This window comes from Thermothelomyces thermophilus, chromosome 5, assembly GCF_000226095.1.
Source record: "Thermothelomyces thermophilus ATCC 42464 chromosome 5, complete sequence".
Classification (NCBI taxonomy): domain Eukaryota; kingdom Fungi; phylum Ascomycota; class Sordariomycetes; order Sordariales; family Chaetomiaceae; genus Thermothelomyces; species Thermothelomyces thermophilus.
Genome location: NC_016476.1, coordinates 3867625 through 3895497, shown reverse-complemented (window position 1 = coordinate 3895497; position 27873 = coordinate 3867625). Strand labels below are relative to the sequence as shown.

The 27873-nt window shown below is 50.6% G+C and overlaps 7 protein-coding genes across 7 annotated transcripts; 4 read left to right on the top strand and 3 right to left on the bottom strand.

Moving 5' to 3' along the window:
* Nucleotides 1-8427: 8427 nt before the first annotated feature.
* On the bottom strand, nucleotides 8428-11490 carry MYCTH_2309503 (uncharacterized protein). The gene is made up of 4 exons (XM_003665539.1): nucleotides 10559-11490; nucleotides 10164-10492; nucleotides 9742-10059; nucleotides 8428-9568 (listed from the first exon to the last, which is right to left on the bottom strand). Exons 1-4 carry the CDS (start codon nucleotides 10994-10996, stop codon nucleotides 8794-8796), a joined length of 1860 nt encoding a protein of 619 aa, XP_003665587.1. The 5' UTR covers nucleotides 10997-11490; the 3' UTR covers nucleotides 8428-8793.
* Nucleotides 11491-13517: 2027 nt separating this feature from the next.
* Nucleotides 13518-14733, top strand: MYCTH_2140323 (uncharacterized protein; the record flags this gene model as incomplete). Its single annotated transcript, XM_003665538.1, has 3 exons — nucleotides 13518-13587; nucleotides 13679-13746; nucleotides 13831-14733. 3 exons carry the CDS (start codon nucleotides 13518-13520, stop codon nucleotides 14545-14547), a joined length of 855 nt encoding a protein of 284 aa, XP_003665586.1. The 3' UTR covers nucleotides 14548-14733.
* Nucleotides 14734-15294: 561 nt separating this feature from the next.
* On the top strand, nucleotides 15295-17628 carry MYCTH_2309496 (uncharacterized protein). The gene is made up of 2 exons (XM_003665537.1): nucleotides 15295-16444; nucleotides 16575-17628. Exons 1-2 carry the CDS (start codon nucleotides 15532-15534, stop codon nucleotides 17471-17473), a joined length of 1812 nt encoding a protein of 603 aa, XP_003665585.1. The 5' UTR covers nucleotides 15295-15531; the 3' UTR covers nucleotides 17474-17628.
* A 3215-nt stretch (nucleotides 17629-20843) lies between these two features.
* Nucleotides 20844-22427, bottom strand: MYCTH_2309491 (uncharacterized protein). Its single transcript, XM_003665536.1, has 2 exons — nucleotides 22211-22427; nucleotides 20844-22139 (listed from the first exon to the last, which is right to left on the bottom strand). Coding segments are annotated over exons 1-2 (1077 nt in total). The 5' UTR covers nucleotides 22213-22427; the 3' UTR covers nucleotides 20844-21064.
* Nucleotides 22428-23054: 627 nt separating this feature from the next.
* On the top strand, nucleotides 23055-23962 carry MYCTH_2112425 (uncharacterized protein; the record flags this gene model as incomplete). The annotated part of the gene is made up of 5 exons (XM_003665535.1): nucleotides 23055-23144; nucleotides 23179-23486; nucleotides 23523-23656; nucleotides 23799-23822; nucleotides 23913-23962. 5 exons carry the CDS (start codon nucleotides 23055-23057, stop codon nucleotides 23960-23962), a joined length of 606 nt encoding a protein of 201 aa, XP_003665583.1.
* Nucleotides 23963-24842: 880 nt separating this feature from the next.
* On the top strand, nucleotides 24843-25981 carry MYCTH_54815 (NADP-dependent dehydrogenase-like protein; the record flags this gene model as incomplete). The annotated part of the gene is made up of 4 exons (XM_003665534.1): nucleotides 24843-25066; nucleotides 25210-25419; nucleotides 25528-25685; nucleotides 25752-25981. The coding sequence occupies 4 exons, from the start codon at nucleotides 24843-24845 to the stop codon at nucleotides 25979-25981; spliced, it is 822 nt and encodes a 273-aa protein (XP_003665582.1).
* A 310-nt stretch (nucleotides 25982-26291) lies between these two features.
* Nucleotides 26292-27504, bottom strand: MYCTH_2309487 (uncharacterized protein). Its single transcript, XM_003665533.1, has 2 exons — nucleotides 26885-27504; nucleotides 26292-26761 (listed from the first exon to the last, which is right to left on the bottom strand). Exons 1-2 carry the CDS (start codon nucleotides 27378-27380, stop codon nucleotides 26373-26375), a joined length of 885 nt encoding a protein of 294 aa, XP_003665581.1. The 5' UTR covers nucleotides 27381-27504; the 3' UTR covers nucleotides 26292-26372.
* Nucleotides 27505-27873: the final 369 nt, after the last annotated feature.

Here is a 27873-nt window from a genome sequence, read left to right as displayed (position 1 = left end):
CTTTAGAAGGTTTTTGGTGATAAAGACAAGAAGATTCATATATAAGAAAGACTTGCTAATCTCTGATAGACCAAGTTAGTAGCCTCCTACGCCATACAGTTTAGGTAGGACATGCTCAAGTCTTAGCTTAACGACAAGGTATTAATATAACTATTCTATAATAGCTTAAAGGAAAAAGTTAAAGATAAGCTATATAAGTATAATCGGCCTAAGACCCTAGACAAATATATTATATAGGCTATTAGAATTAATAATCGACTCTATATACAAGAGTAGCAAAAACGAGGTCGAATAAACAGAACCATAGTTAAGGCTAATAATAAGAAAAAACGAGCGTACGTCAGTACCTTATACAGGACATACCCTAGAGCTATAGATATAGACACAGTATAGAAGCAAGACTAGAAGAAGACGACCAAAGACAAGTCTAATGTTACCTACTATAACTATAGGAAGAAAGGGCACTACAAATAAGAATGTTATAGCCCGAAGAAAGAGTAGAAGACAGTCCCTAGAAAGGAAATTACGGCTATCGACGAAACCACTAAGGACGTCATCGAAGTAGTAGCTACGAGCTACAAAGACAGGGGCAATAATATAGATAGTCTTAGATATGACGACAATAGTAAAGACGAATAAGTACTATACTCCGAACTGGTCACTATGGACCTAGAGACAGGTCTTGCCAAATAGGACATGGTAGGAGAGTATATACCGCCAGTTTCGATTCTCCTAGCCTTGAGGTAGTAGGGTTTCATGGTCACGTAGAGGCGGGATAGATTGTGGACAACCGACACCTAAGGAATCGAAAGACCTAGACCTAATGTTCTATTCCTCTAGGAACGGATTAAATAGTATTGTAACGAAGTTTTTCGGCTTAATATAGAACTATATAAATAGGATGGACGCTTGATTTGACTTGCCTACTAGAGCGATAGAATAAGGGACGAAATGAGGGAACTCCGACATATCGTAGAAACCATCAAAGGAGAATAGCCTACGATATACGATAGGCCTAATAGCTATACCAAGTATCTTAATAGCTAGTAACTTAGTAACAACATGCGGAACCTAGAATACTAGTTCATACGCGCAAACCGTGGAAAAGACGAGCGTATATAGGAAAGCTACTAGAAGAAACATTCCTATGTTAGCACTAGAGTATTTATAGTCTATATATAATAGGAAGGATTCGGGAAAGAATTCCAATACCTCCTAGGCAACGCTACGCGACTGTACCCTCGATATAAGGCATATATACAAGTGCCCTAGTTCTAGTATATGGCATACAAATGCCGATACCACTTCTGCAACAAATTCGAAAACAATTACTAGCCGACCCGACAAGGAAATAAGGACAGAAGCTTACACCCTATAGAATAGGTCTACGATATAGGAAACAGAGCAGCCAAATTACTCTAGAAGATTAAAGCCTACGATCTAGAAAGCATTATGATAGTTCTAAGACAAGCCTGGCCTAGGTACTATAGAATAGGACGAGACACGTAGGACTTATGCTAGAGTAACGATTGCCTCTATTACATAGATAAAAAGAAATTGCGAATTTGGGAGCTTCAGACGAAGCTATAGTACGTACGACAGAAAGTAGAACAGACCTAATAGTAAGAAGCCGTAAGCACTTAATAGCTTACAGAAATGAGTATAATTGACGAAGCTGCTATTAGCTAAACAACTAAAGAGGTTAGCACTAACCTAGGAAACAGGTTAGGGCCCTTCAAGGGGCCTAGAAACTAGTAACACCTATATAGCAGCAAGTGGTAGTATAGTATAGGAGGGACTAGCGTAAGAAACCACTATATCGAGACCTCCCGGCAGAAACATAGGAAATCGTTACAATCTTTAGACGACGGCGGCAAGACAAGCGATTATAGATAATAGCATAGTAGAAACAGCACGAAATGCTCGCACTAGTAGATAGTAGAGTAGAGATAAATCTGATTTCGCCAATACTTGTAAATTAGCTACAGATACCCTAGAGAATAAAGCAGAAGCATAGCATAGTCAAAGGGCCATTTCTAACGTAATAGGTACGTAGGGAGACTAAACCAATCGATATTACTATAGCAGGGAAGACTATAGTAGTCGTATTTAGTATCGTAGACATAGGTAATAACAAAGATATAATATTAGGGTTACCATAGTATAAAGACTATAACCTAGACATTAGCTAGAAGAATAGTAGCTACCTATAACCCCAAATAGAGTCGTATTTGACTAGTGAGATGGGGAGTATACAAGGATCGCAAGCAGACAATGCTTAGGGGAAGGTATATCCTACGGATCTACCGTAAGAGACAGATAGTAGTAGGCAGACTACTATAGACTCTGGAAGAGGCGGCATAACGACACCGATATCGCAACATGAGGAACGAGCTAAACCGCTAATAGCTATTCTTTCCGTTGACAAATGTAAGGCACTATAATTAGAGTAGTAGGTTGAGATAGGAGAAATCGCTAATATCGCTATAGACGGAACCAAGTTTGTATACTACTAGAAAACCAAGAGACAAGACAAGACTAGGGAAGTACCGAAGGAATACGAAGGACACCTAGCATTCGAACTAAAACATCTAGAAGGACTACTAGAACACGGCCTATAGGATCACAAGATCAAGCTCAAGGAAAGAGCACGACTAAAGTTCTTTAAGATCTACTATACAAGCTAGATATAAAATAAAGAACTTAAGCAATATTTAGAGGAGAACCTTTAAAAAGGATATATCTGCCTATTAACATCGCTAGTAGGCTACCTAATCCTATTTATGCCTAAGAAAGACGGAAAGCTATAGTTATATATCGACTATCGGCAACTTAACGAACAGACCGTGAAAAACTAATACCCGTTACTACTAATCTTATGGCTCCAAGATTAGTTAGCAAGAGCCTAATATTTTACACGTCTTAACTTGCCATCGGCCTATAACTATATACAGATCAAAGAAGGCGACAAGTAGAAAACGGCCTTTAGGATACCTTATAGCTACTATAAGTACCTTGTCATGCCATTCGGACTTACAAACACGCCGGCAACGTTCCAAGCCCTGATCAATCAAGCTATCCGACCCTTTCTCGACAAATTTACAGTATATTATCTCGACAATATACTCATCTTCTCTAAGACGATAGATAAACACCGGAAGCATGTAAAAGTAGTACTAGACGCGCTATATATGTACAAGCTATCAGTTAACAAGGAAAAGAGCAAATTCCATGTCAGGAAGACAGTCTTTTTAGGATATAAAATATCCCTAGGACAAATCTAGATAGAACCTTCAAAGATTAAAGCTATTAAGAATTGGCTACGACCGACGTTAGTCATAGAAGTACGAAGCTTCATCAGATTTACAAACTTCTACCAAATATTTATTAGGAACTTTAGAGTGATCATACGACCTTTATACGAACTTACTAGGAAGAACGCTAAATTCCAATGGGAAGAGCGACACGAGTAAGCATTTATGTAGATCCGTAACGCCATTACTAAAGATCTAGTACTAGTACTACCAGACCCTAAGAAGCCATTTGAGGTAGAAATAGACGCTTCAGACTACGCTATCGGAGGACAATTAGGATAACGAGACAGATAAAGAAAGCTATATCCTATAGCCTTCTTTTTAAAGAAGCTCGATAGACTACGTCTTAATTATTTAATCTATAACAAGGAATTACTTACAATTATTGAAGCTTTTAAGGAATAGTAACTATACCTTAGTAGTACAATTAAACCAGTATAAGTATATATAGATTATAAGAATTTACGATACTTTATAATGACAAAGGAGCTTAACAGACGACAAATACGATAGGCAGAATTCCTTATAGAATTCAACTTTGAGATCCGCTATAAGAAGGGCAAAGAGAACGTACGAGCGGACATCTTAAGTCGACAAACGGATCATATAGAAGGACAAACAGGAACGATACTACCGTTATTTAAGGAACGGATAGACGGAACGCTATATTACGAAACGTAGATACCTGTAGAAGATGATCTACTCGACTTGTTCCTAGAATACTATATAATCTTTCGAGAAGAAAGGATTAACAAGGCATAGTATCAAGCAGTACCCGGACCGCTAGTACCTGACAGAGTAGAAGAAAGAGATAGAAAACTCTAGTACTAAGGTAAAGCGTATATCTATAATAAAGATCAATAGCTACGAATGATTCGAGAACTCTACGAGTCGAAACTCGGAGGATATAAAGGAGTCACGAAGATTGTCATATAAGTTAAGAAACACTATGACTTTCCACAGTTAATAGTACAAGTGAAGGAAGTCATATAGAATTACGACATCTGCAATTAAAGCAAAACGGTATAACATAAGCTATATAGGCTACTTTAGCCACTACCAATAGCTGACAAACTATAGAGTTTAGTTACGATAGACTTCATTACAAAGCTGCTAGAATCCAAGGATATAGCTATAGGAGTGACCTACGACAGTATTCTTACTATAGTAGACCACCTGACCAAGTAGGTATACTTCTTTCCCTATAAGGAGTCCTAGACAGCAGAACAGTTAGTAGACATGATCTATCGGCAAGTTACATCAGCACATGCTTGGCCGCAAGAATGGATCACCGACAGAGACACGAAGTTCGTGTCGAAGTTCTAGTAAGCGTTAATGTAACGATTAGGCGTTAATAGTAAGCTGTCAACGGTATATTACCTATAGACTAATAGACAAATAGAGCGACTAAACCAAGTTATTAAGCAGTACCTCCGCTCTTATGTTAACTACTAGTAGAACGACTAGGTTATACTATTGCCAATAGTATAACTTGCTTATAATATAATGCTAACAGAAATAACCAAAGTCATACCGTTCTTCGCAAACTATAGATATAAAGCAGACCTTAGGCAAGGACCAGAGGTCATAGTGCCAAGAGTAGTAGTCAAAGTAGAACAAATGTACGTACTATATAAAAAGCTTAAAAAGGAACTCGAGTTTGTCAAGACTAGAATAAAGAACTATTACGATAAATATAGGCTCGAGGGACCTTGCCTAGAGAGGGGAGACAAAGTCTACCTAATCGTATAAAATTTACAAACCAAACGACTAAGCACGAAGCTAGACTTTAAGAAGATTAGACCTTTCGTTATCAAAGAACGAATTTCGACATCTAACTACCGACTATTATTACTATTATCTATACGACTATAGACAGATGTTTTTCATATTTCACTTCTCGAACTAGTACCGAAAAACGCCAAGGTTGCTATATACATCGAAGCAAAGGATAAAGAGGAAGAATAGGACGTCGAAGAAATTCTAGATTTATATATTATTAACAGGGAACTGTAGTATCTGGTTAAATAGCTTGATTTTAGACTAAAGGACAACTTATAGGAGCTAGTTAAGAACTTAAACTACCCTAAGAAACTGGAACAGTTCTACCGGCAGAACCCGGATCGACTAAAGGAAAACCCGAGACAGAACCAAAGACGACGCCCTAGTCGATAGCATCAGCGGCATCATTAATCGCTGACAAGGGTATAGTAGGTGCCTCTTACCGCTCTTACCGCTTAACTACCTCTAACTTGTCTAAGGTTAACAGACTACGCGCTACCATATTGGTACCTTTCTCTACTAAAAATTCCTTCTACTAACGAAGACGCCGGAGCCGTATAAGCTTTTCGGATAACTCGTGCTAAGCTTCTTCTAGACGGCGTTAGGATTTATCTAGCTTAAGCTTGGCACGATGCTTAGCATCCTTAATACAACATTACTCCTAGAGGATATAATCTACTAGAACAAATATTAGGAATTATACTTAAAAAAAAAAAAAAAAAAGAGATAAGCTTATAGGAAGAAAGCAAGATGCCTAAGCTATTGTAAGAACAACCTTAACAAATATAGGCCTTATAATGGTTTATACGCGTAATCATTTTACAGACAAGACCTTGTGACACGTACTAAGAGCAAGGCATAACGACAAAACTATTCTTAGCGATGTTCTAAGCAAGAGAAGCATGATAACATATAGAATACGACTTCCGTTTCTCTACTAGCATCTTATCAATATAGCGACCATAACGTAGAAATAGGAAGAATATAGTACTCACAAGCAAAGGGTATTAGCACTATTTGAAACGGCCTAAGAGGGCTTTCAGGTCAAAAGCTTTAGAGGAGGGGCATCGTATCACAGATAAGCATATAGACGGCCTGGCAGGCTATAGCCAAGACACGGGACATTCCGATAGCTAATCACTTGACGGACTAATCAGAAGATTATCACCGCCAAGACTAAGGTCTTTACTAGTGATAATAACATATTACTACCGATAACGTGGAATCATAGAGTGAAAGGAGAAATGGTACTAGTGATAACTACTGAAGAGGGGCAGACAATTATATATATATAGCTAGCTAGTCACTCGTTAAGTAGACTCTGAGAGTTCACTAGTAGTAATAATCACAATCACGGTACTTATACCAAGTATTGCTAATTACTGTGAGAGACAACTCTAAGTATTGTTATGAACCCTTTGGCTTCACCGAATCCCTTAGACGACCTGCCTGCTTGTCCTGCTCAATCTACCTTCGTCTGAACCCTTTTAGAAGAAGTCTGAGTTAGGTTCGTCATACCTTCCTACTAATAGGGAAGGTCGTCGTACCTACTTTAATAAACTTAGGATCTTCTACCTTGACGAATGTCTTAGGTAAAGGGAACTTCTTATCGTTAACTAAGTAGGTTATACTATATAAGTCTAGTAAAGTGTTTTTTAAAAGAGGATAATACCGTAAAGTAACTATACTAAATGCCTTATAGTGACTCGAGAGCTTGCTAAGTAGTTAAAGGCTAATAATTAATATATTAAGGGAACTAAGGTATCTTACCCCTAACTACCTAGAATAGGATAGCTCCCCCTATTTAGTAATAAGTTAATTTTTCAGTCTAGCCTACTTTAGCTTATCAAGCTCCTAGCAAATCCTTTTATACTCCTTATTAGAAAGGTATAAGCGTTACTTATTACTATAGATAGCTTACTTAAGTATATAGTAGTCTACTAGATCCTATAGATATCTTAGACGCTTATAAGAATATCTTATATTATACTACTAACCACTATAAAAGTCTCTATACTAGTCTCCACCTCTCTCCTTACTACTCTTCTAAGCTATAGGAAGTATTAGTATATAAGTTATCGAGAAGATTCTATACTTCTAAGAGACTCTAGGTTATATGTTATTATTAATCAAGATCTTGGCTATTGTAACGAAAGTACTAAGCTCTGGAAGTAGCTATCTTATACTATTAACAAGCTCGATTTCTATCCTCTTATTTACTACCTAGGTTAGTAAGATATATATAGCAATAGTATTAAGAAAAGTATAAAGTCCTTATATATCCTATACTTCTAGGATATTATATTAGATAGCTTACTAGAAGGTAATATCAAAGTTATAAATCTAATGCTATAGATTAACTCCTAAATACTTAGTTATATTAAGACTAGTTATATATTATATAGTAACTATTATATAAAGCGTTATAGTAGATAGCGTAAGTATAGAGTAAAGTACCTAGATAATTCCCTTAATAAGGTTAATATCCTTCTTCCTATATGCTTTTATACCTTTATAGAGCTCAGGATCTATAGTATACGCTAGCTAGTATTATAGCTATCCTATCTGCTTACTAACGTCCATAATATATATAATATCTTTATAAAAGGAGTCTTATAGTTATACAAATTCGGCTATAATAGCTATATTAGAAGGTATTAAATCTATAGACATTAAAGGTAATAATCCCTCTAAGAGCTACTCCTAAGAAGCTAGGATAAGGTTATCTCTAGCTTACTTATAGGTTAGGCACTATAGAACTTCTAGATCTAGCTTATAGTTACTATTAGGGTTAATAAATCCCTATATACTAGTAAACTTAGCCTATAACTATAGTTTAATATACTATAAGTTCTAGGAACTAGGCCCTATAAAGTATATAGAAGTCTTAACTAGGATCTTAGATATAATAGATAGATACGTCGTCGAAAGCGTATTAAAACAGGGTAAGAGAGTTCGTAATAGAAGAAGCTACTACTAATATTAAAGATACGTCGGCAGAGGAGTAGTCAAGGCACTAGGCTCATAATTGCCGAACGTAGTAATGAGCTTCCGGGAGCATTAAAAGCAGTGTCTATAGTAGGTGGCTATACAAAGGAAAGAGTGCCTTGTTAAAGCTATCTACAAAGGAGACAAAACGAGTGGTATTTATAGACAAAGGGACTGGCCAATGCGTTGAACAGCCTCATACAGCTGTGGCAAACGCGTGGCTAATACGCTTGGAAGCTCCACAGCTTCCGACAGATATCGACCCTTCGTTTAGCCAGACCATGCCTTGAAAACGCCACTCCCCCAATCTGACAGACAGGCTTTCACCCATTAATTAGTCGCCGCTGCAACATGGAAAAAGACGAACATTCTGTGCGAGTTCCAGGCGCCAAACCGGCCCAACTAGCCGGCCCATTCTATTAATATATATACAATGCGATATTGTCATCACACTCCGCCCAACTCCGCCATATATGAGCAACCTCGATCTTTGTACTCCCAAAAGACCGCAAACATGTACACGATGATAAGCATCCCAGCAATCAGCACCACAAAAAGCAGAGGGTATCTCCAACGCCACATACGCATCTCCTCCCCTCCCCTGCCCCTGCTCTCCCTTCTCTCCCCGGTCCCGACACAACGACATTGACGTTGGCGCCCCGTCCTCCTCATCTTTCCTCCCATCGCTTCCCCATGAACACACCTCTTTTCATACACTCCCCACGCTCCCGACTCGTTTCTCCTCCTCTAACCTCCCGGCTTCCAAACTTTGTCCTTCCGGCCTCGTCCTTTCCAATCTTTCTCTTTCCAGTTTCTCGCCTTCCAACCTCTCCCCTTCCATCCGCAACGCCTTCCCCCACTCCCCAAGAACGGCAGCGAGGTCCAGTCCCGGGATCGCGTCCCTCATCCTTCTCGCAGCACAGCCGCTATCGGTAACGAAAACCCTCTCGGCCAGGTCACGTGGCAGCGGGATCACGATATCGACCGCCACGTTGCGGAGGTCAACGTCCCCCCTGCGGACTTCGGCCTCGAGGCCTTCGAACGCGGGCCATGCCGGGGCGGGGATCCGCACCCCGAGCTTCCAGGCGACGGCCAGGACGCCCCAGCGGAAGGTGCGCACGCCGCGGAAGCAGCTCTCCAGCCGCTCGAGCATGGCGCATCCGCGGGCAAAGGCGTCGCGCGTGGCCAGGTCCCTGTCCGCGTCTTCGTCGTCGAGGAAGGGGAGGATGGTGTAGACGGCGGAGCACAGGGGGACGGAGACGGAGGGTGCGTAGGAAGGCGGGGCGCAGCGGGTGAGGTAGGTTTCGATCAGGCGGATGTCGGTCGTGGCGAGGCAAAGGAGGTGGAGTTTGGCCGTTATTGGTGTCGGTATTGATGCAGTCGACGACGATGTGGTGGTGGTGCTGGTCTTATTGGGACAGTAGACGGGAATAGTGGAGCGAAGCGGGCGGAGGATGTTGCAGGCGACCATGTTGATATACAATCTGTCAAGTCGTCAGAGATTTTTGTTTGAAAAAAAAATTGATGGAGCATTCTCTGGTTGTTTGTGCCCGTGTCTCTCTCTCTCCGTTTTCTTCCCTTCTCTCTTGCGATTTCCTTCGCGTGGTTGAATTGGGAAGAAGGGGGGAGGAGGCGAAGTGGTTGATTGAATGCTTACTTGACCAGAATGGTATGCCTATCCTGAGTCTCGGAGTCGGCGGGGTTGGGGATTAGCGAATTTTTTAGCGCTTGAAGTTGGAAAAGCAGATCGTTCCGGACCCTCATGTCGGACTCATCGCCCACTGGGGGGATCGGGTCGCTGTTGTACTTCATAACGCGATATTGCATGTCTGAAATCCGATTCGTGGCCGGCACGACTCGACGGGCGATCTGAGCTTGCCCCGGTGTACTCCGAGAACCATCGGTATCGCCAGGAAAGAAGGCTAGCGGAAGAAGATTAATGGGTGGTGGCCGGAGATATGTATGGCAAAGAATACTGGCGGAAGACTTAGTCCAACGGGGCACCAGCGGGTCTTGGGCGGCTGTTGAATAGGTAACAACACCCAGTAATCCATCTGACAGTCATCGATCGTCACTTACCATTCAAAATTGAATATCCCCCAGTACGTTTTGAAGAGAGCCCGACACTTATCGGGGTCAGTGAGTCCGTTGCCCCGGCGGTACTCGGCAAATGCCTTATCCAAATCAAGCCTACTAAGATAATCCAAGGCCCCGAGACGGTATACGGATCCAGCCTTCTTGGTGCCGAAGTGGCAGGTTACCATAAAAAAGAGGTAGAGGGCTTGAATTGTGGTAAGACAACGCCTGCCGCCTTCAGTATCGAAATGCTGTTTCGCTTCGGCCACGAACAACTCGGTGAGATTAGTTCCCGTGATCTCGTTCACGAGCCGTATCTTGTCGGAGGATAACTACACGCGACATGACGCCGGTTGGGTTAATTAGGCGCTCGCGGCGAGGCTGGGACTGACGCTCACCGATCGTAGCCCGCAAATGGCGTTTACCAGAAACGGGGAGCAGAACTGGCTCTGCGAGGGATTGCAGAGGGTCATGTCCTGGATGAACAGGTCCCGGTCGATGAGGGTGGAGCCCGTCACGAACGGGTCGTCGGCATTCGGGAAGAAGAAATCGGCGACGAGATGCGAGACGAGACCGTCGCCGGCGACCGACGTCCAGGGCTTGGCGGGCAGCTTGGTAGCGCACTCGGCCAGCGCCTGGGCATCGATCTTGGCGACCTCGCCGTCGGCCAGGGCCTTGCTGCAGAGGTCGACGGAGCCGGTGCCGTCTTTCAGGGTCGACAGCGCCTGAATGGCGTTCAGCTTCTGCACCGTCTCGACCACCTCGCTGACGGGGGCCGAGGTCAGGTGGGAGAGCACGCGCTGCAGGGTGCTGTTGGTCTCCTTCATGTCCGCCATGCGCGAGACGGCGCCCTGCCTGACGTCGTACTCGCAGACGTCATTGCGCTTCACACAGGCCGAGCAGCGCGGCCGCTCGCTGCTGCACTGCAGTCGAGCGGAAAAAGCTCAAGTCAGCGCGGTTGCTGCATGCACGAACGGGGGAGTTTTCCGGACATGAACATGAAATCTTGGGAAGAGGAGGAGGAGCGGCACCTTTGTCTTCTTCTTCTGACACTTGAAGCACGCGTATTTGTTTTGCTCCCGCTTCGCGCGACGGCGGAACAGGATGGGCTTGCGAGTTCGCACCTTCTCTTCGGCAGGCATCGATGAATCCGCAATGTAGTCCGCGAGCGAGAACTCGGCCTGCTCCGGGCCATCCTGGTAGTTGGGATCCGGCGACAATGCCCTAATGTTGGGTATGACGCCCATGGTGGCCTGGGCCGAGCTATCCATGCGGATGCAATACCGAGGGAGGGGTGGGAGTCCGAAGTGCTACTACGCGGATACGCTGGCCTGGTGGGTGGCGAAGGGTGGAAAGGGAGGGGGGGGGGGGGGGGCAGGAGTGACCTGGCCAGACCATTTGAAGTGCCGGGTCACCGCCGAGCCAAACCCCCACCACCCGAACCTGAGCAAGCCCTGTCCTGACCAAAAAAAAAAAAAACTCCGACTGGCAAGCCCTGTCCGCCAGAGCCGCTGACGCTCTCAGACAGATGGCTGAGCGTCCTGGGGATGCGGAGGATGTGAGCGCTGAGGCTAAAAAATTGTGGCGGACGCGACAATTGCATGCGTCAGGTTTGGGAGCTCCATGGCGACCTCGACCAGGCCCAATCACCGTGGTTCTGCCCCCCCGTTCCCCCCCGGACTTCGGAGGCATCTCCGACCGCAACTTGCCTAAATCCGTTGCTTGGCGTCTCCACCGAGCCCCTGTTTGGGACCCGACGCGCTTTTTCGCAAAAGCGTGTCCTTGTTTCCCCTGAAAGATCGTTGCGGTCCCCCGCCCAAAAGTCCGTCGTCCCATCCCAGAGTTTAGGTGCCTCGAATACTCAGCCCGTTATGCGATGCCATCCTGTGGTGAACCGGACCTGCGGAGCCGAGTCTTGGGCGGAGAATCCGCGGATGCTGTTGGCCTTGCCGCCTTCCCTAAAGAGATCTCGGGTGGCACCACGGTTAGCAGAAATGTACCCCGAGTGGCTCCACTTTAGCGTGTCAGCAGAGCACAGGTCGAGCGGACCGGATGTCGATTGGACAATAGCTTAGAGTAGGCGAGATGGCCTGATTGCTGTTTCCGGAGAAAGTCGCCGACAGCTGGGTTCCAAGTTGGCTAGGACATCAAGGTTCTCACAGATGTGGCTGCTGCGTATACACTACGCCCAGATTGATGATTAAGTAATCCGGTTCGGAATTCCTGATTCAGCAGTTTTTGTCTGCGATTGCCTCTTTGGGTTATCTGCCCCAGAACAGTTGGAATACCTGGGCCGGGGAAATGCACAATACGGAAAGTATCTTCTGGTTAGCGTTACAAAGCCTATGATAGGCACCAAGTTGTCGAGCGGCATCTGATATATGATCCTCCTCTGGAACCGTTCCTGGGATTTGAATACTCGTCCCTCCAGACCGGAAGTTCCACAATGGCACCAAAATTAGACAAAGGCCGCATCAACGTCTGGTTGAATTTGGAACCCCCTCGAAGGTACACTATTACTTACGGATACTGCCAATACTACGTATTTTGTGGTGCGGTGGCCGGACCAGGAGCAGCGGTAATGGCGTGGAGCAGCGATGGCCGCAATCTCCACAACCCCACAGCTCAACTTGCATGGCCACGACGATATCGAGATCTCTCACCTCCACCAACAAGCGGCGATCATCAGGGCAACCGTAGTATGTTACCTGCGACTATGCCAGCTTGGTTCTGTGACGTGTTAATGGTTTGTAAATGTCTTGGCAGTTCTCAACGAAGCCAGGGCTAAGAATAACAACAAATAGGAGAGAGAAAGAGCAGCCAGAAAAAGAGCGAGACCGACTGATCAGAGATGCGTCCAACGATGGCCATGAGTCAAAGAGCTTTAGAACAAGCGACGGAAACCCTTTCTTTCTACTTGGTGTTTTGGCATTGACAACAGCAGAACTTTTCTGAAGCTTCCCCCCCCACACGGCCAACGCCGCTTCCCGCAGATGCTTTTCCGGAAGCATTAATTATTGATTATTACTCCGCACGGGAAACCAATCCCAGACCGCATCAGGCAAAGTTGTTCCACGGGACAGGCTTGGAGTTATCTGCCGATCCAGCAATGGTGACAGCTGTGTTAACCTGATAGATAATATATTTCCTGCCATTGAGCATGCAGGTCGTCGGGTACAACGCGGCAACCCACACGGTCTTTCCTTTACATAGAATCAACCCTCAGACAAGACGCCCAGATACAGCCTACACACACCCACGCCACGTACCCATACTCATATATATACATATATATCTACGCAAAACTATTATACACGGTGGTGTGGAACCTATCTGACTGTATCTGTTGTAGGCACCATGGAGCAAGAGCTTGCCGAACTCAAGAAGCAGGTGCACGCCTTGCAAAAGGAGCTTTCGCGAGTCTCGGGCAAGTAAACTCCAGCTAGAGCTGCTGCTGCTGCTGCTGCTGCTGCTGCTGCTGCTGCCGCCGCCTCGCACATCTCTAACGGAGCGCGCAGATGAGGCCGAGGTCCGCAAGACGCACCACAAGTATGGATACTACCTGGACAAGTGTCTGTACAACGAGGTACATGCACCTCCCTCCACAACCCCCTGCTTGCCACCGCAGTGGCATGTGCTCAATGGGATCTACTTTTGCTCACAACACCAGGTCGTCGACATGTTCTCGGATCATCCCGACGCCTACGTTGAATTCCTCGGTTGCCGGTACCGTGGCAAGGAAGGGATCAAGCGGCTCTACCAGGGGCGTTTCCAGCAGACGTTCGTCAAGGGTCGTAACGGACCGGTGCACGGCTGGCTGCTGGACCACATCATGATGCAGGACATTGTGGACGTCGACGAGACGGGCACGCACGCCTGGTGCCGCATGCGGGCGCTCATGCAGGCCGGCACCCACCAGAGCATCGAGGAGTACTACCCGCGCGGCCACCGCCAGTGGTGGGAGGGCGGCCTGTACGAGAACGAATACATCAAGGAGAACGGGGTGTGGAAGCTGTTCCGGTACCGCTACTTTCCCTTCTGGCACGCCGACTTCGAGAGGGGATGGAGCCACACCAAGAAGAACTACATCCCCTGGCCCACCGTCACGTACCCGGAAGACCCGCTCGGCCCGGACGAGATCCTGGAGCAAAAGATGCTCTGGCCCGACACGCGCGTCGTGCCCTTCCACTACCCGCACCCGGTCACGGGCAAGCCGACGGCGCCGGACGACCTACGCGCACCCGCGTACGGCGCCGACGTTAGCACTAGCGACCCCCCGCTGAGCCTGGACCTGCCCGCCGGACAGAGCAGGCCAGGAGCGACTTCACGGGAGCCGAAGCCGGGGGACAGAGTGCTGCCGGAGCTGGTGCAAAACAAGGTAGAGTGATAGAGTGATCAAGTCTGGATGGCCTTGGGGAAGGGAGGGAGAAGGGGGGTTGTGTGCGCAATGCGGAGAGCAAAGTTTGCGGGCGCGTATTAAATAAAGTGCAAACAAAATGTTCATCTGTAATTACTGCGCTCGTAGTGAGGTATATATCAGGTATTCTTGGGAATTGAGAACAAATCATTCACGTCTCCTGGGGTGATCTACTTTCCGCATGTCTTGAGGATAGTAATGGCGACTTTCTTCTCACAATGCGGCACCTCTGTCAGCAAAACATTTTCATTGACCACGGCTTATTAGTCCATAACAGCGTTTCTCTCCCTTAACAGCACGAAGCCCAAGTTTACCCGGAACCTCGCATTCTGCCTGTCCAGTCGCCACCTCAACCACATATTCTCCTACCTAGCGTCCGGTAAGTAATTAAGCTAGGCAGGCACATCACCATTCGATTGCCGAAAGTTGGGGAAAACACCACCTCCGCCTCGGCTCGGCCCCGCCCTCGCTTATTATTATTAGACCAATTCCAACGGAATGACCCCACACTGTTAAAATCTGTACCAACAGGGTCATTTCCATGCTCCTCCACCACTGCCACGCTCCGGCCCGCATCCGAAAGTCCGAATCCACACTGCCGCGATCCGGTCGAACGATCTATGTGGTTGCGGGGTCCGTCAGGCGGCTCGAGCAGTGGCCCCTCCTCTACCAGGCTCGGTAGATGGTGGACGAGTTGGAGACAGAGCGCCCCAATAACTTATAGATTCTAATGCTAGTTTCACGTAACAAGCTCGGTTTCAAAACAAGATCGTTGTTCCAAGGCAAGCTAGCATCAGCCTACCTACCTACCTAGGTAGGTAATTAGCTAATACAACCCAAGGCTCCCAAGGGCCAGCTGATTAGCACATCCATCTCCTGCTAGGAAAGGTACCTACTTAATCTAGGAAATAATTATCACCCGCGCTCGCTGCCGGGGCCCCGAAGGCTCATACCATGGCGCACATCCACGACCTCGCCCCCGAGGTCTCCAACTACAGCTCCGGCCGGCTCACCCCGCCGACCCCGGTGCGGTTCCCCCGCACGCCCGTGTTCGCGTCCATGAACAAGCCGTGCCGCTTCGAGGGCGATGTCTTTGACCTCGAAGTGAGCGGGGCGATCCCTCCTGATATCGACGGGACCTTCTTCCGGGTGCAGCCGGACCACCGGTTCCCGCCGCTGTTCGAGGACGACATCCACTTCAACGGCGACGGCTCCGTGACGGCGATCCGCATCTCCGGGGGCCACGCGGACCTCCGGCAGCGCTACGTGCGCACGGAGCGCTACCTGCTCGAGACGCGAGCCCGCCGCAGCCTCTTTGGCCGGTACCGCAACCCGTGGACGGACAACGAGAGCGTGCGCGGGGTGATCCGCACCGCGAGCAACACCAACGTCGTCTTCTGGCGCGGCGCCCTGCTGGCCATGAAGGAGGACGGCCCGCCCTTCGCCATGGACCCGGTCACGCTCGAGACGCTGGGGCGGTACGACTTCGAGGGCCAGATCCTCAGCCCGACCTTCACCGCCCACCCCAAGATCGACCCGGACACGGGCGAGATGGTGTGCTTCGCGTACGAGGCCGGCGGGGACGGCTCCGACTGCAGCGTCGACGTGGCCGTCTGGACGGTGGACGCGGACGGCAAGAAGGTCGAGGAGTGCTGGTACAAGGCCCCCTTCGCGGGTATGATCCACGACTGCGGCATCACCAAGAATTGGGTCGTCCTGCCCCTGACGCCCATCAAGATGGACCTCGAGAGAATGAAACGGGGCGGCAACAAGTTCGCCTGGGACCCCAGCGAGGACCAGTGGTACGGCGTCGTGCCGAGGCGGGGGGCCAAGAGCGACGACATCATCTGGTTCCGGGCGGATAACGGTAAGTTGCTCCCTATTACACATGTAATAATAGTAATTAATTAATCAATAAAAATGGGAAAAAAGGGAAAGAGAGGGTGCTGCTGACGAGTTGTAATAATTACTGACTGAATCACCTACCTACCCAACAGGTTTCCATGGACATGTTGCCGGCTGCTACGAGCTGCCGTCAGGGGAGATCGTTTTCGACCTGACCGTGGCCGACGGCAACGTCTTCTTCTTCTTCCCGCCCGACGACAACATCACGCCCCCCGCCGACGGCGTGGCCAAGCGCAACCGGCTCTCGTCGCCCACGGTGCGGTGGATCTTCGATCCCAAGGCCAAGAAATCGGCGATCCGCACCGAGGCCGCGGGCGACGCCGACATCTGGGTGGCGGACGAGAGGGTCAAGCCCGCGCTGACGTGGCCCACCAACGGCGAGTTCTCGCGCATCGACGACCGCTACGTCACCAAGCCGTACCGGCATTTCTGGCAGGCCGTCGTCGATCCGACGAGGCCCTACGACTTTGAAAAGTGCGGTCCCCCGGCAGGCGGCCTGTTCAACTGTCTGGGCCACTACACCTGGTCCGACCAAAACTATCACCACGGCCACAACACCGGCGACCCGTCCGGAGACGGGCGGAGCAACGGAAGCGCCGAGGAAGCCACCGCCGGTAAATTCGGGCTCCAAGACGTCTACTTCGCCGGGCCGACCATGACCTTCCAGGAGCCGACCTTCATCCCGCGCCAGGGGGCCGCCGAGGGCGAAGGGTATCTGATCGCGCTGCTGAACCACCTGGACGAGCTGCGCAACGACGTCGTCATCTTCGAGGCCCGGAACCTCGGCAAGGGACCCCTGGCCGTCATCCACCTCCCGCTCAAGCTCAAGCTGGGCCTGCACGGGAACTGGGTCGACAGCCGCGAGATCGAGGCGTGGCGGCGGCGCAGGGCAGAGAACGGCGACGTGGGCCCGCTTCGGGTGGCCAAGGAGCCGTTGCCGTGGCAGAAGAAGTTTGCGGCGGCGGCCCAGAACGGATCAAATGGTGTGTAACTGTGTGTGTGTGTGTGTGTGTGTGTGCGTGAACACGGGATGTGAAAGGGTTTTTTTTTTGGGGGGGGGGGAGGAGGGGGAAGCAGCGAGGCGGCGCTGGTCCACACGCTGACCTGCCACGAGTCCACCAACATCAACCGGGGCACGGCGGCCGAGGACAGGATCGGGGTCTGCTCGGAGGCGTGCCGAGACGGGGGACGAGGTGTCGCTGCTGGAGGGCTCGGCGTAGTGCCGTATGTCTTGAGGCGCGGCTGGGCCGAGGATGGGGAGGTCCGGTTCGTGTTTCGAGGCGAGTGCTACGTTCATGGGGTCAATGAACGGCGAGTTGTGGAGAGAGATTCCAAATCAGGAAAAAGATACCACACCCGCTCCTGGTGTAGTAGTCCTTGGCAACCCCGAGTAAATTTGAGTTGCGTTGTACTCGGGCCAACCCGCGTTGTTCCACCCACCCACCTTCGTCCCCTTCTCTGCACCCAACCCCCCTGGTTCCCACACTCCTCGGACCCGGCGCCGGACCGGCAGGCTTGTGAGCAGCATGAGTGCCTCGGAAGGTTGACAGGACAAGGAAGAGGTAACTTGCGATTAGGAGCAGCTCACCCGCCTGATGAGGAGGATCACCAATGTGGACACTCACCTCAGCGTGCAGGTTGAACCGCAACAGGTTTAAATATCTTAGAAATAAGATCACTTTGCTTGGGGCTATGACACTAGGGATAGAGGAGCTTGGGAAGAATAAAAACTAAAAACTCAGGTAGTCCGAAAGGAGTCTGAAAACCACTAGTACGTGGAATACGCGATTACGGTAATTACTGACTGAGATAGCAGTGCCCGTCGTCCATCGTCCATGATACTCTGCTTTACGTAAGGTAGGTGATAAATCAATTTACCCGACCCTTTTATACCAGCTCACGGCCTGGAATCCAATAAAAATATCCGGGCGGCGGCGGTTAGTTGCATTTGTGATCAGAAATGACTGACGTTGCGATGCCCCACACGAAAACCTCGGCAGGATGATTACACGTGTAGTGTACGGAGTACGCAGTGCACAAACTGCAATGCTAGTGTACGGAGTACTCCACATAACTACCAACAATACTACATGGCGCAGCACTCCGCTGGAGCTTGGCCCTACTAGTCGCGTACGCTACTGTATGTGCACATGGGAAATCTGAAGATTAGTGTAGAGATGCCTAGTCTGGGATGCTGCCAATCCCATGGGCGGACCGTCCCGAACGCTCTGTTCTCTGACAAACCTTGCCAAGCGGAGGTAGCGTACAACTCGCAAGGAGGGTAGGCTTGGCATCTGGAGTGCGCGCGCGGGGGGGGGGGGGGGCTTGACAGATGGTGCAGGTGGGCGTCCGGATAGAAGTGTACCCGGTGGTTAGTTGCTGACTAATTAGTTCAGGACTACCACCTGTCTCCCGACAGGTGGGGCCAAAACCCCCGGACATGCCAATACGGCCGGACAGGAAGACAATCAATCAATTATAGTGGTAATTCTCTTTCAGCAACGCTCTCAATTACAGTAATACCTTCTCTTATACCTTCTCTTTTAGCCTCCTGGTGATGGTTATTGTCTTCTATCCCTGGCGTTGCTACTACAGACTTGCGGGCACGTCGCTTCTTGAACCTCCTGATGTCCTTGATAATGGCTATATATAGAGACTCCTTCTTACCCCTGGATAGAGATGGTGACTCGACATCCTCTTCCTGCCCATCTTTACTGTCTGTGAAGTCAAATCTGTCATCGTCGCTGTCGTCAATTGACATTGCAGTCGCGCCGCCAATCCATATCCTAGGACGTTCAGGGGATGGGAGTTTGACTTCTGACAACGGCTTCTTGGCTGACCAGGGGATTGGGACTTCTTTTCCATCTCCAAAGTCGAAAAATGCCAGTGGCTGACGCTCCTTCTAGTCTTGAATAGTTATTCCTTTCTATAGGGTAAACGGCTGGTTCGGTGGCGAGTTTGAGCGGTAAGGAGCTATTTGGCGGCCTATATACTAGCTGGTTCCTAGATTTGGTCGGTCAGAGGCATCGTATATAGGAAAGTGGTATAGGAAAGTGTAAATTGGGCTTGTGGCAGTGGTTATATCTTCCTGTCCGGCTATATTGGCATGTCCGGGGGTTTTGGCCCCACCTGTCGGGAGACAGGTGGTAGTCCTGAACTAATTAGTCAGCACTAACCACCGGGTAAATATCCCCAGATATGGGCACCACGTCGTAGTGCGCTAGTAGGGTAAGTAGTTGTTTCGAGATGCAGCTTGCTATCTGGTACCTTGCGAGCGAGAGAGGTACGGTACTTTTCGCTACGGGAAGCACACGCATGGTCAGCTCGCCTTATTGGCTGCCTCGGACGCGAACCCGTATCATGTTCGACGTCTAGGTGAAGTAAAAGAAGAATCCCAAAAATAAAATCCGGCAGATAGGGAACATACGTGCATTTCATACCTTGGGTGCCTCCCGAAATCCTCCTGGTGGCCGAGACCCGGAGAGAGGGGAGACAGGTGCGGTGTAACAAAAACCCATGTAATCGGCCGGTCGGTGTAATGGTTTTGCACAGTATTAGTGGTAGCAGTCCATCAGATGAAAATTTGATAGGGCGATATCTCATTAATAAGCTGTCGTCAACAAGGACGTGTCGGAAGAGAGTCACGCAACCGGAGCTTGAAGTGAATCGGGACGGCGAGGTCCAGAAATGGTACAAGGAACGAACGCTTCGTTTCCAATTATTTAATATCGATGGTGCTGGTACTAATAGTAAGGATATGAATTTGCGGACACGGAAGCAACTAACACAAGAAAGCCATCATATGCGCTCATATTGTCCCAAATACTAGGGAGGGATCTAACGATGTCGGACACGCACAGCGGACGTCGCTTAGGAGTCTTGCTCCTAGCATTGATATGCGCCAACGGTCCGTGCTGCCGACAGAATATGTTGCCTTTGCAGTTCCCAACGCGAACTCTCATCACGTCCACCCATCTGCCTACTTAGGCACGGACCAGGATGGTCCTCTGCGACACGTTACCCTCCTCGGAAACGGGGTGGCGAGCGGGGGCAACCCAGATATTCCCCGGACGGAGGTTCTTTCGCCAAAAGCTAGGGTCATACCCATCGTCAGCCCAGAAGTCCTCCGAGCAAGCCCTGGCCCGGCGCGAGTGCGACAGATTGTACAAGCGCTCAAGGTGTCGTGGCAGAGGCAGAGCGGAGGGGTGATAGTTCCAGCGGTTTGGGGGCTGGGAGCCCCTCAGTTGTGCAGGTCTCATCTGGAAGAGGAGCGATGAGTTGCTCTGCTTCCTGCTGCATCGTGGCGCCGGTGAGTTGCTCAACACCTAGGAACGCGTTAGCCTGCTCGAAAATCTCCAGGTGCTCTTGGTGGCCTGCTATTACCTGCTCCTGGTGGATCACGGCTTGGTATAAGCGCGCAATATGACCTTTTCCGATCATCGCGGTATATCTTACGACGGTGGTTCGCTAAATTACCATGGGTGTGCCGTGACCAATTTTTGTTTGGTAACCGAAACCCCTCCTACCAGCTTTCTTTTGACAACACAGGTCGTGAAAGAAGAGATGGCTAAAGAGTGCGCCCTTAGGCCGTAGATTTGGCTACGCCCGCCACGGCTGCCTCCGCTTTCCTCCTCCTGATCCCGGCAATCATGGCCCTATAGTCGGGATACGTGATAGGCAGCTTCACACCCGTCTTCTTCTGTACCAGAGTCACCATCACCGCCCCGATCGCCCCCGGGTTATGCGTGCTCATCGCCTGCTCCCAATACTCGACGTCCGGATCCCAGCCCTCCTCCTCGTGCCACTCCCGTTTGTACCACTGCGCTACCAGCTCGTCCTTGAAGCGGCACTGGGCCAGGTCGATAATGCGCGGCGTGTGCGACTGCTCGTCCACGACCACGTTGCGCGGTGCGCAGTCGTCCATGATGATGCCGCGCTGGTTGATCTCGTGCGCTGCGTCCGCGGCCGACTGGATCAGCTGTTGCCATGTCTTGAGGTTCCTTGGTAAGGGGGTGGCGCGCGTCAGGTCTTCGAGGCAGAACCCGTCGATGCATTCCAGGAGGATTCCCTTGACCTCGAAGTAGGGTGCTGCTTCCGGCGGCATAGGCGCGAGCGGGGTGGTCGACAAGCTGACATGGGCAAGCACGCGCGGCACCAACCTGCCCTGGCAGTCGGCCAGTCGGCTATAGGCCTTGGTCTCGCACTCAAAGTGTTCGATACAGTCTCGCCAAAGCGTCGCCTCGTACTTGGCAAGGCCGTCAGCGTGGTTGGGCTCGTCAAGGAACTCCCAAGCTGCGACGGCATAGTCCTCGGTCTCGTTTCGATCTCGGACATAGCGGAGAAACCCGGGCATCATCCCCCGCCTGACAAAGGCCTCAAACACCGCCTCGCTTTCCCGTGTGTGTGGGGCGGTCCTTTTGTCGAGAACGTAGCGTAGACATGAGCCAAACCGACGGTCATAGAGCTTAAGGACACAGCGGATAGACGAGCCGTGACGGGTCTGGATGGTGACTGCCAATACAACGGACATGGTCTCCGAGAGCACTTCGCTGATGGTGGCGGTAAGGCGTGACGGCAGGTTGCGGGAGTAGCTTTCGCACACGTGGAGTACCAGTGACTCCCCTTCCTGGTATGGTGTAGGATTGAACGCGGTGGCCCTTTTCAGTAGGAGGAATTCCGGTTAGTGCGAAGAGTTGGCGGCGAGGGCGCCCACTTTGTGCTTGCTCACATTGTGGTCCTTTTAGTTGAGTCTGCGCTGGCTCAAGGGCGAAAGGTTCAGAGGGGGGATAAGCGAATAAGAAGTGACTCCTTTTTCTTGTGTCTGTGCGTGCGCACCTGCGAGAGATAAACGAGTTCAATAATGAAGATACGGGTTGTGAGATGCTGTCGGCTCGATCAGAGGGGAAGGGCGGCAAGTTGCAAAATGTCAAGCTGGAAGGAAGGGTTAATTAAAAGAAGATGCCCGAGCTGGGCTTTATGAATGGTCAGGGCCCCGTGACTCGAACCCGCATATTTGGCGTCAAGGAGCCGCCCTCATAGGCTCACTGGCAGCGCATAGAGAGGCGCAGGCCGCAGGGGCAGATTCACCGCGTTACACAAATGGTAGGGTAAGGTAAGGTAGGTAGGTAACGTTATGTGCCTCTGATACCTCAACATACCCGAGGTACCTCAGGTAGGCAGGCAGGTACGGTACCAAATACCAACGCGACCAGCCGTCTGGGATTTTCTTCACCCGCGTCTCGAGCTCGCATTCATCGCCTGCAGGTGGGCGTAATCGGGCATGACTCCCGCTTCTAGATTGTCATGGAAAAAGCTAATTCGCAAGCTGTTTACACTGACACCACCCACGCGCACGCGCGAGACCCAGGCCGGCTATGACACCGAACGATCCCGCAGAGGCGAGAGCCCCGGGCCGCCCCCGGGGGGGGGGGGGGGGGGTATGGTTGTTTACTCAGCGGCGAGGCTATGCACCATCGCGAGCATCACGGGTCCAGGCAGCGAATCACCACCCCGGATGCCCGGTCCAGGGGGGAGCCGCACCGGTCGGTAGCGCCAGCCACAGGGCCTTCGGAATGACAGCCTTTGGCTTGGGATCCCCCAGCGTCCCCCAGCATCCCCTAGCATCCCCTAGCATCGAGAGCCAGCTAGCAGCGGCGCAGCTCGTTCTTGGGAGCGCTGAGCAAGTGGGCAGACCAGGTGGGAGACCGGGCGTACACGTACGAGAACCTGCGCAAGTACTACGAGCACAGCTTCAACTTTGGCGGTGAGATCTCGAGCGCCCGGCTAAGCAACACCACGCCCTCGTTCGACCGGGCCGACGTTGGCACGGGCGGCCAGGTCCCCATCAGCTTCCCCCTCTTCGCCCAGAGCTGGAGCACGTGGGCGGCCAAGGGCTTTGAGGCAGTCGGCATCAAGCCCATCACCGCCCTGCTGCACGGCGAGCTGCTCGGCTCGACCTGGCAGATCGATTCGATCGACTCCAGCACGTCCCCATCTCGTACCAGGTCGAGCTCGAGACGGCGTCGACGCTGACGGGAGAGAAAAATGGAGGCTGCCATCGCCCAGTTCAACGAGGACCGCACCGGCCCCCTGGCGAGCCCGGGAGGCGACTTTTACGCCGGCGAGAGACTGCCGGCGCAGCTGAAGTCCCGGCTCTCCAGCGAGACCAAGAAAGGTTGGTGATACCACCCCTCTGTCCTTCTTCTTGTCCTCTTGTTTATCTGCGGCTAACTCCTCTGCTGCTCCCAGGTAAGCAACGAGAGATCCCCCAACACCTATCCCCGATAGTTCCGACGCTAACGTTCGCTCCCGGGCAGGCCCTTCTGTCCAGGCTACAGTTTGTAAGTCCAAAAACGCGTGCCACATCGTTGGCATGGCCTCCTCAAGGCAAGCAGACGATTAATTAATGTTGCTAACATTCCGCGAAACAGACGTGCTGGCCGAGAAGATCGCAGACGATAATATCAAGAATGGGAACTAATAAGGCCGGAGAGAAACACACGACTCCAGGCCGAGCTTAAGGCTGTAATTTCTTTAGAGCAGTGTTGTAATTGTAACTTTTTCTCGGCTCTTTGTCATGATTCATTTTTTCCCCTTTTCTGGGTTATACATGTGTACCCTCGGGTGGCGTCGTGTCTCCCCCGGGGTGGTTCGGCGGCAACGTGTCGTACCTCGGTTGCGCCACTAGAATTCCAGAAAACTCAGACTGTATTATCTGCCTTAGACTGGTCTTATAGAGATCTGTGTCGGACTTGGAAGGTGGGCCCACTAAGCCGTACTTAAGGCTTATTAGTCTCGGTCAGGGACAGAGACCGTATCGTTGAAGATTGTTATGTTACCTGTTACGTACCTGACACGGAACATGCAATATGGATTACGGATCCCAAAATAGTCGTAAACGGAATCCTCCAGCAACATGTTATTACGACATTCCACCTGCCACTGCACTTGCCCCGCCCCAGCCCCGCTCGAGTAAGTAGGATTTGGTGTGTCCGGGCCCGCCTGGAGATTACGCTGTGGAAATATGCCACTATCTCCGAGGCCCTCCCGGGTGTAAATGAAGAGGGTGCCGGCGTGCCTCAGAACCGAGAATCATGCACGGTGGCTGCGTCCCTTGCCGCGCTCTCACGGTGAACTGCAGCCTCTCGGGTTCGGGTGGGTGCTACCTCTTTAACTCTACCCCCCAAACCCACACATACCTATATATCTTGCAGTCTGCTGTGCCTTATCTCGTCTCTATCCCCTCTTGTCTCTAACCCTGCTCCATTTAGTTCGGTTCCGTCCCTCCCTCTTTCCTTCCCCTGCCCTATCCCCAGTCCTGTCTGCCGGCAGTTCATTAACCGAGCAAGAAAGAAGGCAACATGGCGTTTCCGTACAAGAAAGTCCTCTTGATCGGGGCCACCAGCGGCATTGGCCTTGAGGCGGCTAATCAGCTCGTTGCCCAAGGTGTGAATGTCATTGCAGTCGGGCGGCGGCAGGATCGACTGGACTCCTTTGTCGCCGCCAACGCGGACGCCCCCGGTAAGGCTTCGGGTGTGGCTCTTGATATCTCCGCGATCGAGCAGATCCCAGCCTTTGCTCAACGGTGAGCAGCAAAGAGAAGTCCCTGGATTGTTTCTTTTCAATGTGTTTATTCTTCCGTTTCATCAAAGCCTCATAGAATTTCCCCAACCAACGAGTAGTGTCACGGTGCATCTTTGGCTAACAACAGGATCTTCGATACCACAGCATCATCGATGCCCACCCGGACCTTGATTGTGTGTTCCTGAACGCCGGCATACAGTATGTGATGGACTTCAGCAAACCGTGGACAGTGGACCTGTCCAAGATCCAACAGGAAATCACGGTCAACTATGTCAGCATGGTCGCCCTGACCCATGCCTTCGTTCCCTTCTTCCAGGACAAGGCTGCAAAGCAGGAGAAAGTGGCTTTCATCTAGTAGGTCAACGACTGCATTGTTTTGGTCCACCTTTGAGCATCTATCGTTCCCCTCTAAATTTTCCCCTCCTCTTTCGTTAATAACATGCTGCTGACTGCTATCCACAGCACGACCACAAGCCTCATGAGCCTTCCATACCCGATGGTGCTGAACTACTCGGCGTCCAAAGCAGCCTTGCACTCCTTCATCCTCGGCATCCGGGAGCAATTCAAGCACGCTGGGCAGGACGTCGGCGTCCTCGAACTCGTGACACCTCTCGTGCAGAGTGAGTTTGCTCCCCCTTTCGGTAGCAGTTTCGAGCTGACAAGCATGTCTAATTACACCAAATCAGCGGAGCTGCACAACGGCCAGCCCGGCTGGGGCCCGGACTTCAACCCGGGCATGCCGGTGGACGTGTTTGTCAAGGCAGCCTTGGATGGCTTCGTGGCCGGGGAGGAGACGGTGGCGGTTGGGCAAGCCAAGGCCGTGTATGACGAATTCGAGGCCGAGAAGGGTCGGCGCGTCGGACCCGTGTGGGCCGGCATCCGCAAGGCCATGGGGAAGGCCCACACGTTCGACTAGAGAGTATGTAATTAGCGTGCTAGACGCATTGTGTGGAGGAGCAAGCAGTAAATACGGGGGCGGAGGAGAAATCAAAGCGAGGTCTGCTATATTTATAATAGTAGTCCGACTCATGAATGCATTGCAATGCTCGACATCTCCGCTGAGTAAGGCATAGCTGAATAAGGCGATTGGTGACGAAAATATAATTCGATTCACTTGCTTTCTATATTATTAATTAGTTTCTCGGAAGATATTGAAAACCCGAAGCGTGTTGCGTTCATGAATATCAATCCTGCTTTTTTTTCTTTTTATATCATATTTTATTTCTTTTTGAGACGAACTTCGGTTCGGAAGTGATCTCTCCTCTGTTACTTCACCTCATGACTATATTAACCAAGACAACTCTCACTCAGTTAGCATCCCTGTAGACGTTGTTGCAAATGTCGCCAAAGACCTCGATGGCGTGAGCATAATAGTCCTGGACCGTCTTGATCCGGGCAGCCAGGTCTCTGCCCAAGGGTAGAAGCCGCTCGGCTTCGCGACCGGCCCCAACACCCTCTCCGACGACCACCTCGTAGACAGCTTTCACGGCCTTGTCCTTGTCGCCGTTGCCCTGGAACTTACCGCTGGCCATGAACTGCATCATCTGGTCCGCAATCGAGCCCTTGTAGTCCTCCGGCAGTGGGTTCTTGCCCAGAATGGTCGCGTTGCCCATGTTGGTGTTAAATGTGCCAAGCTGGACAGTCAGGACCCGGATGTTGAAGGGGGCCACCTCCTTGGCCATGACCCTGGACAAGCCTAGTAGTGTACTGGTGGGTCAGCCCTCTCGCTCATTTGCTGGAGGTCTTCCTTTATTTTTGGTCTTCCTTTATTTTTGGAAGGAGAAAAAAATAAAAACAAGGAGGAGGGACCTCTGCATACCGTCCAATGCCGCCTTGGCTGCAGCGTAGATGCCCATGCTCTCCCGGCCCTCGAGAGCCGCACCGCTGCTCATGTTGACAATGACACCGGACCGCCGCTTGCGCATGTGCGGCAGCACGGCGCGGATCAGCCGGTAGGGGCCAAAGTACACGGTCTCCGTCTGCGCCCGGATTTCTTCCTCAGTGAAGGACTCGGCCGGCGCGTGGAGAGAGTAGCCGGCGTTATTGACCAGGACGTCGATCTCCTGGCCGCCGGCCTCGAGATTCTCGATAACCTTGGCAGAGTCCTTATCGTCGACATCCAGGGCCAGCCATTTGCCGCCCGCCTTCTCGACCTCGGCGACCAGGTCCGGCGTGCGGGCCGGGTTGCGCGAGGTTGCGATCAGGTTGTGGCCCTTAGATTGAACGAGCCGTGCGAGGGAAAGACCCAAACCCGATGAGCAGCCCGTGATGAGCCACGTGAGAGGGCGGTTCGGGGTGGTGAAAGTCGCGGCCATGTTGAGATAATCGGTCTGCTCTCTAAGAGAATGGAGTTGCCAAACAAAAGGCGAGTCAAGATTGGCGAATGAATGATGATAGGTAGAGGTATCAGTCAGCCAAGCAAGCTAAGTTTCGTTGAACGTCGGTACCACAAGCTAAGAACGAGGCAAGATCTTGGCAAGGTAAAGTTTGGGGGACCAGGTGCAGGATGTTATACCTGGATTGTTGTTGCGCCTGTGTGAATTACACCTCACCTGTGGTCGCTCAGGCTTAATCAGCTCGGGTCGGGTCGTACTGTATCAGGCCGGGGTTAAGGTAACTCCGCATTACCTTTCACTAAGAAAAAAGAAAAAAAACATTATGAGAAATGCTAGAAATGCACCAAGTACCGTACGAAGCGCGGGAAAATCGAAGTATTGCTGTACCGCTGAGGCAACTACCGCGCACTAAGTTACATAGTAGTCGTCAAGGAATTCCAGCCTCTCGTAGTTTGCAGATGGCCCACACAGG